The sequence below is a fragment of the Akanthomyces muscarius genome, chromosome 4 (genome assembly GCF_028009165.1).
Source record: "Akanthomyces muscarius strain Ve6 chromosome 4, whole genome shotgun sequence".
Classification (NCBI taxonomy): Eukaryota; Fungi; Ascomycota; class Sordariomycetes; order Hypocreales; family Cordycipitaceae; genus Akanthomyces; species Akanthomyces muscarius.
Window position 1 is genome coordinate 2,295,091 of NC_079244.1, and position 11,764 is coordinate 2,306,854.

The 11,764-nt window shown below is 53.2% G+C and overlaps 5 protein-coding genes across 5 annotated transcripts; 4 read left to right on the top strand and 1 right to left on the bottom strand.

The window, feature by feature from the left end:
- Window positions 1-231: 231 nt before the first annotated feature.
- Window positions 232-1,326, bottom strand: LMH87_011427 (uncharacterized protein; the record flags this gene model as incomplete). Its single annotated transcript, XM_056200568.1, has 5 exons — window positions 232-587; window positions 643-867; window positions 917-1,036; window positions 1,088-1,214; window positions 1,264-1,326. 5 exons carry the CDS (start codon window positions 1,324-1,326, stop codon window positions 232-234), a joined length of 891 nt encoding a protein of 296 aa, XP_056052404.1.
- Window positions 1,327-1,692: 366 nt separating this feature from the next.
- LMH87_011428 (uncharacterized protein) lies at window positions 1,693-3,372 on the top strand (the record flags this gene model as incomplete). Its single annotated transcript, XM_056200569.1, has 2 exons — window positions 1,693-1,753; window positions 1,808-3,372. 2 exons carry the CDS (start codon window positions 1,693-1,695, stop codon window positions 3,370-3,372), a joined length of 1,626 nt encoding a protein of 541 aa, XP_056052405.1.
- Window positions 3,373-4,914: 1,542 nt separating this feature from the next.
- On the top strand, window positions 4,915-6,261 carry LMH87_011429 (uncharacterized protein; the record flags this gene model as incomplete). The annotated part of the gene is made up of 2 exons (XM_056200571.1): window positions 4,915-5,857; window positions 5,918-6,261. 2 exons carry the CDS (start codon window positions 4,915-4,917, stop codon window positions 6,259-6,261), a joined length of 1,287 nt encoding a protein of 428 aa, XP_056052406.1.
- Window positions 6,262-7,068: 807 nt separating this feature from the next.
- LMH87_011430 (uncharacterized protein) lies at window positions 7,069-9,785 on the top strand (the record flags this gene model as incomplete). The annotated part of the gene is made up of 6 exons (XM_056200572.1): window positions 7,069-7,320; window positions 7,573-7,589; window positions 7,676-8,418; window positions 8,614-8,744; window positions 8,794-9,066; window positions 9,117-9,785. 6 exons carry the CDS (start codon window positions 7,069-7,071, stop codon window positions 9,783-9,785), a joined length of 2,085 nt encoding a protein of 694 aa, XP_056052407.1.
- A 552-nt stretch (window positions 9,786-10,337) lies between these two features.
- LMH87_011431 (uncharacterized protein) lies at window positions 10,338-11,705 on the top strand (the record flags this gene model as incomplete). The annotated part of the gene is made up of 2 exons (XM_056200573.1): window positions 10,338-11,228; window positions 11,283-11,705. The coding sequence occupies 2 exons, from the start codon at window positions 10,338-10,340 to the stop codon at window positions 11,703-11,705; spliced, it is 1,314 nt and encodes a 437-aa protein (XP_056052408.1).
- Between the last annotated feature and the right edge of the window lie 59 nt (window positions 11,706-11,764).

The following is an 11,764-nucleotide window of genomic DNA, read 5'->3' on the forward strand; positions in this document are numbered from 1 at the left end:
TTTATACAGGCAATGTTCTATCGTCACGGTAACAAGGCTCCCTCTTCATTGCTGCGGAGGCTAACTGCCATTTTGGCTCCATCTTCCAGACTGTTTTCTCCCGAGGATAGGATGTTTTGGGTAGATGGTTATTTAAGCACCTATTGGCCTGACGAGATCATTGGGAGCCACCCCAAAGCACATATCTTACATTATAATACATAGCCTACCCAATTGACTGCCAAGCATCTACTAGCGCTCCTGCATTTCAATTTTTGGCACAATGCTTTTAGCAATATTCAGAAACGCGGCAGCTCGTTCGCTCTCCGGCTCCGCAACCACTGTCGGCTTGCCCTGCTCTGCATGGTCTCCGATATTGGGATGTAGTGGTATGTCGCCAAGAAATTCGATGCTATGCTCCGAGCACATCTTCTCAACCCTCTCATTCGACCCGAACACATGTGTACCCTCATTGCAGTGCGGGCAAGTAAACAGTGACATGTTTTGTACAAGCCCAAGAATGTCTACGTTGACAGCCTTGAACATGTTGATACCCTTGACAGCGTCCTTTGTAGCTAGGGTATGTGGTGTTGTAACGATGACGGAACCTAGGCCCGGGGTTAGCAGCCACATCGCCATGGTAGGCTGATTTAATAAACGCACCATCAAGTATGACTTGCTGTGTTATAGTGAGTTGAGTATCGCCTGTTCCGGGTGGCAAGTCCAGAACGAGCACATCCAAGCCGCCCCAATCGACTTCATGGAGGAGCTGTTGTATGGCTTTCATGACCATGGGCCCTCGCCACACCACAGGCGCCGATTCCCCAACAAGGTAGCCCATTGACATGGTTTTGACTCCATAATTCGTCAACGGAACAAGCTGATTATCTATGAGTTGTAAGTGATGTTTGTCATCGTTGATGAAAGATACACAAACTTTTCGAGAGCCTGGGTTCACCAGTCAAGTTGAATAATGTCGGTATAGATGGCCCAAAGATGTCAGTGTCCAGGATACCGGCCCTGAACCCTAGCCTTGCAAATGCTAGGGATAAATTTGCTTTAACTGTTAATGAATGGCGATGGGTAGGTTGAGAACCTTAGTAATTACCTGCCACCGTGCTCTTTCCAACACCACCCTTTGCAGATGACACAGCAATAACTTTGTCTACGCCTGAGATTTTGCGCTTCAATGGTTTTTTTGGCCAATGGGGAGGCGTCCCGGCTCTCGGCAAGCCCTATAAATGTAAGGAGTCTGATTCAAAACAAACCGCAGGCTTTGCTCACCAGAGGGTTTTCATGGGCCAATACACCGACTGCGCGAAACAGCCGGCTAGCGGTTGGCCTCATAATCGCAGGAGGAGGGCCGATATTGCCGTTAGGTGGGTATGTATTTAGTTTAAATTCAATCTTCGATTAAAAATACAATCATGTGCCAAGCTCGAGCTCAAGAAGAGTATAATCTAACTGAGCGCATGCTGGTGAGTTCCCCAGATTCCGTAGGCAGAGGGCAATGAATGTTCCAGGGAGCGATGAACTCCAGGCCGTTTACAGAGCCGCGCCGCCGAGAGACCACCTGAAAGACCCACTGACAGCGGGCGTTGAATTTTGCCAGCCGCCACCGCCTAAAAGTTGAAGCGCCTGGGCAGAAAATTCCAGGCGTGGGGCGGGTCAAGAACAAGCTTCATCTTGAAATTGATCGCAAACCCGGCAAAGATGGGTAAAACTGAAGGCCGCTCGAAATTTTTCGAGAAATTCGATGAGCATATTGAAAAAGGTAATTGAGTCTTGTACTGCGAATCTGACGAACAAAAACTCTGACCAAGAGCAGATCATGACCCCGAAGCCGAGCAAGTGGTAGGCAGCGGTAGCGAAGAAGACAGCGGCGACGAAAATATTGGCACCGAGCACTATGTCAATGTCGGGAAAAGCAAACTGCGCGATAAAGGGGAAAACTCCCTCGGACCACAATATAGAGGTTCGAAAGTGAGCCGGACTGCGCTGGAGCAGGAGAGCTCAGACGAAGAGGAGGAAGCGGACGACGACGATGACAATGACGAGCAATTTGACGACCCCGAAACAGCCAATCTCGAAGCCGATACGGCGGAAGCTAGCGATTCAGAAATAAGTAGCGACGATGCGCTAGGCGACTCTGACAACGAGAAGCTTAGCAAGTTTGTTTTCCGCGGCAGCTCCAACCCGAAAAAGTCCAAGAACAATCGCGCGACTGCCGCAGACTTTATGTCAGATTCTGTGGAGGAGTTTGAAGATGATGGGGAAGATGATGAGGAGGACGATGAGGAGGACGATGATATGGATGACGGCTTGGAGGCCTTGATTGATGGTGAGGCCGAGGAAAGTGGCGAGGATGAGGACGACGAGGACGATGATGATGACGACGAAGAGGATGACGAAGATCAAGAGGATGAGGACGAGGACGGAGAGGAACAAAATCGTTCAAACGCCAAAGCAGCCGCAAATGGACGAACACCAAATGCTGATATCGAGAAGGGTGCAGCGATTCAAAAGCAACGGAAGCTTTACGATGGCTTACTGAACCTGCGTATTCGGCTACAAAAAGCCCTTATTGCGGCCAACACATTCAGCGCGTTGGAAGACGAGCAAGAAGAAGACGATACAACAACAGCGTCCTACAATGCAGCCGAAGCCACTGCTCTCAGTCTTCTAAATACGATTAGCAGCCTGCGAGAAAACTGCGGCGCGCCGGCGGTAGCTGGCACCAAGAGAAAGCGCGGCTACGAGGTATCAGCAACGAGTGCCGAAATATGGGCACAGTTACAAGAGGAGGACCGCCGAGCTCTCAAGTTCCGCGAAAAGTGCCTGGAAAAGTGGTCACGCAAGGTGCAGAGCGTCAATGTCACAGCACCTAAGGGCATTAATAGAAACAAGACGCTCGTCGAATCGCTGCACGACCAGCTGAACAACCCCGAAAACCGCCTAGCGAAGCGCACCCGCGTACCGCGCTCGTGCGCCCCCGCGCAGCACGGCAAGAAGATGGCCGAGGACGAGACCATTTTCGACGACGCCGATTTCTATCAGATTCTACTCAAAGAACTTGTGGAGCAGCGCACTGTGGACTCGTCGTCCAACCAGGCCAGTGCTGTGCCGTCGGTGGTCCTGACGGCGTCACGCGAGAACCGGACGCGCAAGATTGTCGACCGGAAAGCCAGCAAGGGCCGCAAGATGCGCTTCACCGTACACGAGAAGCTGCAAAACTTCATGGCGCCCGAGGACAGGCGGCAGTGGGAGCAGAGCGCCATTGATCGATTCTTTAGCACATTATTCGGGCGCAAGCTGGAATTCAACGAGGATGAGGCGGATGAAGACGAGGCTATGACCGATGTCGCAGACCCCAACTTTAAGCTGTTTGCTTAACCTCTTTTGGGACGGGAGACGTGCGCGGATTTTGGTATTGATTTTCGGAAGGTGTAGCAAATTCTCGGGGTTTATCGGGATACATCACTAGATGTGTATATTTTTGCATTCAGGAGTCGGAACATTTTGAAAAGATATTAAGCTTTGTAAACATTTCATGAAGGAATCCGATGTTCCGCTGACAGTGACGTGCTTCCGCAGAAATGCACTGCCGACGCAGTGCTCGCGGGATGATGCGGAATTCAGTGGACCGTGGTTCCTGGATTCAGTGGGCGGCTTTCGTCGGTCCTGAGGTGGGGTGCGGGAGCTTTCCGTCGAGGGACAACCCCCACCATGGCGGCAGCGTTAGACACCCCCTTTTGGCCATGCCGATTTGAGTCGTAATTGGATGTCACCAATACAAGTGTGCTAGTCGGTGGTAATTGACTCTAGGTATAAAAGTAATCCTGTTTAATTTTGGTCGTCAAGGAACTGCTTTCCAGACCCACAAGATACTCTATTTGGTCAATGGTATTATACAGGTGTTGACGGTACATAGCCACTTCTAAGTGAGGTCTACCAACGTTGTATTTGAAAAGAGCCGTGCTTCCAAACGGCTTTCTTATCTTGCTTCTAATCGCCTGAGGCATCTCGGCTATGTTTTATAATCCAAATTTGTTTTATGTAAATTTTAACTCTGCTTTTGATTGTTTGACTCATGAAATATTACAGACAGTGATGTCTTGTACGCTCATGTGATGGGCACTGAATTACCGCTCTCCAGTAAGTGTGTTGCAGCCTCACTCTCCTACCAGCAAGCGCCGCTGCCACGGACTTCCCGTAATCTCTTACAAGCATCCATCTTCGCCTGCTTTGAGGTCAGTGCTCAAGGGAGAAGAATCTAATAGCCAGTTTGAGTACTCCAGTATCAGCACTTTTCACCAACCCTTAACCCGGTGTTTTCGACCCGTGTCTTTCCGCAGCAATGTTACGCCGGTCGCGACTGGCCGGCTTGCCTCCAAAATGTCCAAGGAATCTATTGTCGAACACAACTGGATCCCCGACGTTGAGACATTGTCGAGCTATCGACCAGGGGGCTACCGTCCGGTGATGATCGGTGATACTCTGCATGATCGATACACAATTGTTGATAAGCTTGGCTTCGGCGGATACGCAACAGTATGGCTAGCTCGCGATACACATCAGAACCAATACGTAGCGCTCAAAATCAATATTTCAAGTGTACATCCACGCGAAGCGCAGAGCCTAAGAGCTGTATCTGCCCCGGCAAGGCGGTACTTTACTCTCCAGTTACTCGGCTTAGAGGGCGGTGCGGGGCCGCGACCGCTGTGGGTACACCATCGGGGTGGCCAAATGGGGGTGCCCGGCCGTCGAGCTCTGACAAACTGAGTGTCGAGGAGGGGCACTTCTCAGCGTTCCGCTTCCATTTCCTTTTCCATCTTTGAGCCGCAGCAAGAGATTTCACGCATTTACGTCTTTACATATACCCGTTTCCTTCTTTTCTTCTCAAATCTCCTCTCCATTCCTTCATACACAATCACAATGGCTGCCACCACATCTTGGGTACCCGCCGACGCCAAGGGCGACTTTACCATCCACAATCTGCCCTTTGGCATCTTCTCTACCGGCTCTGATGCACCCCGCGCCGGTGTGAGAATTGGTGACAGCATCGTCGATCTCAAGGCCCTTGCCAGTGACCCTGCTGCCGCCAGCCTCAAGTCCATCCAGAGCTCAGCGGCCAGCTTTGCTCAGCCCACGCTCAACGCCTTTGCCGAGTCAGGCCGCGCCACACACAAGGGTGTCCGCGACGAGCTGCAAGCCATCCTCGGCGACAAGGACACGCTCCTCAAGGACAATGATGTTCTGAAGAAGAAGGTTCTTGTGCCCGTCAGCCAGGCCAAGATGCACCTCCCCATGCAGATTGGCGACTACACCGACTTCTACGCCGGCTACCACCACGCTTTCAAGGTCGGCGTCCTGTTCCGCGGTCCGGACAACGCCCTGCAGCCCAACTACACCCACATCCCCGTCGGCTATCACGGTCGTTCTTCCAGTATCGTCGTCTCCGGCACGCCCATCCAGCGCCCCCGCGGCCAAATCCTGACCAACCCCACCGCGCCCACGAAAGAACCCATCACCAGCGCCTGCAAGCGCCTCGATTACGAGCTCGAGCTTGGCTGCTTCATCAGCAGATCCACCAAGATGGGTGACGCCGTCGGTGTCAATGAGGCTGATGAGTACATCTTTGGTTACGTTCTGCTCAACGATTGGAGCGCCCGTGACATCCAAGCCTGGGAGTACGTCCCTCTCGGACCCTTCAACGGCAAGAACTTTGGTTCTAGCATCAGCCCTTGGGTCGTGACTGGAGATGCGCTGGAGCCTTTCCGTACCGAGGCTTTGGAGAACAAGACTGCTGTCCAGCCTTATCTGCAGGAGACCCAGAAGAAGAATGTCTACGACATTAAGCTTCAGGTTACCATCAACAGTAAGCTTGTATTACAAAGACACATTGTCGGTTTGAAGTACTAATTGCATCCCTTTACAGCCGACGGAAAGACTGATGGCAACGTCATCGCCGAGACCTCTGCCAAGAACCTCCTGTGGTCATTCCCTCAGATGGTTGCCCACCACACCTACGGCGGCTGCAATCTGCGAGCGGGCGACTTTCTGGGCTCTGGCACCATCAGCGGCACCGAGCTGCGCGAGCGCGGCAGCTTGCTGGAGATGACCGAGGGCGGAAAGCAGGACTTTGAGATTGGCCAGGGCAAGGTGCGCCGCTTCCTCGAGGACGGCGACAGCGTTGTCATGCACGGTTACTGCGAGAAGGATGGTGTCCGCGTCGGCTTCGGTGACGTTGAGGGCACCATTCTGCCTGCCAAGGCCCTGTAAGTGATGGCGGGGATAGAATATTGAACTGCACGAGTGGGATGACAAATGAAAATCTGCACTGGGGCAAGTGGATAGCTTGCGATTGATACAAGAAAGAGAGTCTCAATGATGAAGTCAAAATAGAAATTAAATCAAATCATCCTGAATGCGGAACAGCGAACCAGTCCTGAACCATGTAGCCTGGGCACGCCTGGATGTCTGGCATGCTCGGGCAGGCACCTCACTTCCCCCAGTGAAGAGACGCACCCCACAGCGGGGAGAGCCCTGTAACGGAGCGCTAAACTCTGGGTGGTTAGTGAAAGCAAACGGACGGCACGGGTCAGCCGCACGTGATTGGAATTCGAGCGGCAGCTTCGGATGGACAAATTAAATGAATTTCGGGATTATTGTCACCAACCCTGTCTCAGGCAACGGGCAGGCAGCGGAAGCACTGCGCAGGCTGAGACAGGAGTTGGTGGCAATGGTGGGAGCGAGCCGTCGCCGTCACAGCCTTTGGATGTGTGTGACAGTGGCTTGTAGCCGCTGATTGCGCCACGGGTCGGCCTCTAATGAAGTGCTGTAATTCACCACAGTCCCGGTCACGTGGAGCATTCCCGGGCGGTTCTAGGGTGGTAGGAAGCCGGCCCAGCTAACTGGCACCTGCCAGGACAGTCAGTGTGCGTGTGTGTCGCTCTCTCGCCCGTTGTCTCTTTTTTCTTCCCCTTCTCTTTCTACTCCAACCCAAGTGCTATCGAGAAGAAAGGGAAGAAGCATCTGCAAAACGGCTCCTCCCGTCGCTCCCCTCTCCCCTCCAATGGGCCCTCCGCCATGGAGCAAATCGAAACGCAGGCGTCCGACCTACGCTTCCTCGCTCAAGCTCAAGTTCCACTGAGCAACTCGCCCAGCGTCTCCTACGAAACCCCCAGGCCTGGGCCGCAGCACCAGGCCAGTCCCGGTTCCGCGTCGTTCGGAGGCAATTCCGCGACGCATGGCGACTCAACGGCCTCCTCCGCGAACAAAAGGAAGTCGACTGACGATGGCCTGGGCTCGGCCAAGCAGACGCGCAGCAAGCGAAATCGGGTGAGTTTCTTGTTCTCGGTCTGGCGGCGCGTTGCCGTCGCGAACCCCCATCATCACCGACTCCGTCGTGTGTGTTTGTGTGCGCGCCAAGGGTGCTGGCTACCCGTCACAGTCACGCCTGGCAAACACAAACAAGGCGGGGATCCTGTCCGGCATTTGTGCCTGCTGTCGCCAGATTTGCTTTTCAATCTGTCACCCGTGATTCATCTTTTCGGCTAACCATGGCATGTTTCTTCTCTTTTCTCGCTGCAGTACATCTCAATTGCCTGGTATGTACCTTGGAAGTCTCAAATCCTCATTTCGCATGAGGGGTGCCCGGCTTTTCCGCGCTCGCTAATATGCTAACCCCTGCTAGTAACGAATGCAAGAGACGCAAAATTAAATGCAATGGCGAGACTCCATGCAAACGCTGCGGCAACATGGGACTGAATTGCCTCTACACGCCAAACTGCTGCGCGAACACGTTCAAAGACTCGGACGAGTACAAAATCGTCACCACTCACCTCACCTCTCTTCAAGATGAGGTCAGCGCCCTCAAACAGGCCATGCAGGCCATGCAATCGGGCCCAGGAGATCGCTCGCACATGATCTCTTCCATGGACAGGGCCATCATGGCTCCAGGGATGATTGCGCCCTCACCGGCTCAGAGCTCCCTATCTGGACGGCAGCCCAGTGTCAGCCAAGCGAGGACTCCAGGCGCGTACCGAGGCTCCACGAGCACTTCGCACATGATTGGCATCGCCCAGGGCAATACCGGAATCGCATACCCAGACCTCCAAGAAACACCCAACCCATCAGAGCCACAGCTCCAGCCAATGACGACGGGGGCCGACCCAATTCTAGAGTACAGCAAAGATGAGATGCTCCGTCTTTGTCAAGTTCATGATGACGAAATCGGCATCATGTACCCTGTTCTAAATATGGGAAGTGTCACAGAGCATGCCCGACATCTCGCTACACAGTTTGATGCCTTACGGCACCAGCCCTCTACCCAACTTTTCAACGACGACAAGACACTGGAACTCAAGATGGTCCTGTGTTGTGCACTTGTAGTCGAGGAAAACGGCCCTAGTGCCAAGGCACAGCAACTTTTTGACAGTATGGAGCCGGCCTTGAATCGCAAGCTTTTGGCTGAAGAGGCATATATTTCCACTTTGCCACTGCTATGCATATTCGCTGGGTACCGATTTTTAACGGACGATGAGGGTTTGGCTTGGCGGGTTATTGGCCAGGTGTGCAGACTGTGTCTGGAACTTGGTCTGCATCGGTCTCAAGTTCATCAAAGTCTTGTAGACCCGAATGAGCGTCAACTTGCGCTCAACAGCTTCTGGTCTGCCTACGTATTAGATCGCCGCTGGGCGTTCAACACGGGCCTGCCGTATGTTATCCAAGATGCGGATATAGACCCGAAGCTTGACTATCCGGTATGCTAACTCAGCTTCGACTTGTATGCAAGACTAACTTTGTTTGTAGACGGAGCATCCATATCTTGTTTCCATGATATCATATTCGAAGCTTGGTGCGAAGGTCTGGACCCTCGTTGAGCAGCGACGAACTTCATTTCTCGACAACGAAAAGCCCTGGGTTCAGGAGATTGAGAGGCTTGATGCTGAGATTATTGCATGGTATGCACGTGTGCCACCTGAGGTGCAAATTCGAGATTGGCATGAGGAGGGTCACATAAACTCTACGTCTTCGTATAATTTACAACGCCTGCGAGTCTGGACATACCTCCGCAAAAATCAAGTAAGCACTGGGCTTATGACTTCCGTCGCTTTTACTAAACGCGGATCTAGATACGAAACTGGCTGCATGCGCCAATTTTACACACTACCAACTCGATCATGGGCGCACCGCATCTTGCTCAAGTATGCGTCGACGTAGCCAAAGACACAGTCGCGTACCTGCACCACGTCAACAGCCACACAGACATGATTCGAAGATCTCAGGCCTTTTACAGCCAGTTCTTAGTTTCAGCATTGGCAATCATGTTTTTGGCATCGACCCAGGCACCTGTCCAGTTCTCCCCTACTTGCAGAGAAGATTTCTACACTGGATTGGGACTGATCGAAGACCTGTCGCCTCATAGCCACATTTCGAAGCGTCTGTGGCGCATCGTGTGGTCTCTTCGCGACTATCTTCAGCAGCTTGCCCCGAAGCAGAGCAACGACGCCCACTCAAACGCCGCGCTGGGTATGATTGGCCTTGCTAGAGGCGGGCGTATGGATCCTTCAGCGCCCCAATACTCCTATGGCGCCCCGGGAATGACCATGCCATTGGATCCTTCTGATCTTGACAACAATGGCGCCAAGTTGTCGAGCCATTTCTGCCACATCTACGAAACATTTGTGAGCCATAATGGGTTCAACAATCTTAGACTCGATCCAAACGATATCCAAACGCCTGATCAGGCTAGAAGCACGGCGCAGAACTCTTTCTTCGCCACTATGCGGCAAATGTTCTAATTTGTTGGAGGTGTTAAAATTCCCGTACCTTGTGGTCGGTGCTGATGAGCCGCTAGTACACTATTTAATTCTTCTCCCTTCGTACAATTTATTAGCGACTTTTACAAAATGTATCAATACAGCGTATTCTATTTGTTCGCATGTTTTCCTAAGCAGGCAACGCACCCCGGTCCGCCTACTCTATGGCTAGCCTCACAGCGCTGTTGAATTGAAGCAGGTCTAGTTGTTGGGACAATACTTCCATGCTGCAACGCTGAACCATATATTTTCTCTCGAGGTTCTATAGTTTTGTAAGACATCAACAGACTATCACAAGATTCCTCGGCATCTTTTTGCGGCCTACGGGGCTAGCCATTTCTGGACCGCAAGACGAGCCAAGCCACGCTCAACAAAGAACAAGGCGTTTTACTGAAGGTCAGCCGCACCGCGCTTGTCCAACAGGCTCATTTTAACCACTTGTATTCGGAAATGAACCAAACATATAAAACATCAAGGGCTTCTCCCACGAATTCTTAAAATGGTCATTGCCTAGACCAACCCAGGTTTGGAAGCATGTCTGACGAGTTTGTCGGTGTACACAACCAGTTGCCGTGCAACAGCAGTGCGGACAACTTGCCGACCTACACACTCGAAGGCAGTAGCGAGCAAAGCCTGGAAGAGCGCATCGCCGCAACCCCGGATCTCACACTACCTATACTATCTGGCAAGAATACATATTCACAAAATGGGAGCCCTCCAGACGAAGCGGCGCTTCTTGCGCGTGACATTTGCGCCGCCTTCCACGCCGCTGTGACGAACAATCAAGACGACGCTGTCACCACCTTTGTCTCCCGTGGCTACATCTCCCCCGACGCGCCCGACATGTACCTGGAAACGCCGCTGCTCGCCGCCGCGCGCTGCGGGCATGTGGGCATGGTGCGCACGCTCGTCGCGCTGGGCGCCCGCGTCGACACCTACGGGCAGTCTGCCACGGCCGTCTATGAGCGCGGCGCGGCGCAAGCGACGCGCTTCCAGCGCACGCCGCTGCAGTACGCCGCTGAGAGCGGCCGCCTCGCCGTCGTCAGGGTGCTCGTGGAGGAGTGCGGCGCCGACGACGGCCTGGTGGCGCCTGACGGGGCGCTCGCGCTGCGGCTGGCGGCGGACAATGGCCACCGCGAGATTGTCGACTACCTGCCCGCGCGGCGCGGCGGAGGCTGGAGGCGCTGGAGGGTCAAGCATGAGAAGCACATGCGCAGGATCGAGAGGTCGGCGCGCAAGATTGGGCAGTTCTTGTACTATATGCTCGTGGCGCCACCAAAGCTGCTGCTCTGGTATGTGCCCAAGTGGGCGTGGGAGAACCGGGTGCGGATTGGCGGTTGGATGAAGAAGAAGGTGCTGGGAATACCAAAAGTGTTGATGAAGGTGCCGAGGTATGCGTGGAAAGGCATCAAGGAAATACCAGAGGTTTGTGGGCATGCGGCGAAAGCGATGTGGCGGATGGTATGCGGTGTTCCGAAGGTGCTTGAGCTCATGTTCAGATGGATCCGGACTGGGCTCGTACGAGTCGGCCATGCGATTGCCAACAGCGCAAAGAAGATTGCGTCCGTGGTGCATACAGCGGCGTGTGCCGTATTGTCTTTCTTGCAGCGAATCACACTTCGCGACATCTGGCAAGGCGTGGTCATGGCAGCGCATTCCATCTTCATTGATCTGCCGCAGACGACGTTCAAGTTTGTGATTGATGCGGGCGAGGTCATGTACAAGTGTCTCAAGATCCTTTTTGGCTCGCTCGGCCAGTGTGTCTACTACAGTGGCGTCGGCATTCTGTGGGTGCTCACGTACGTGCCGAAGAAGCTGCTTGACATTATGGTGACCATCGGTCGCTCAATTGCAAATACTGTTGAGGAACTCATGGTGCATCTAAATCCGAAGCGGATTTAATGGTCAGGTGTAAGTTTGGTAGATGATGGAGGCGGAACCGTTCCTTCGCGCGTTGCGCC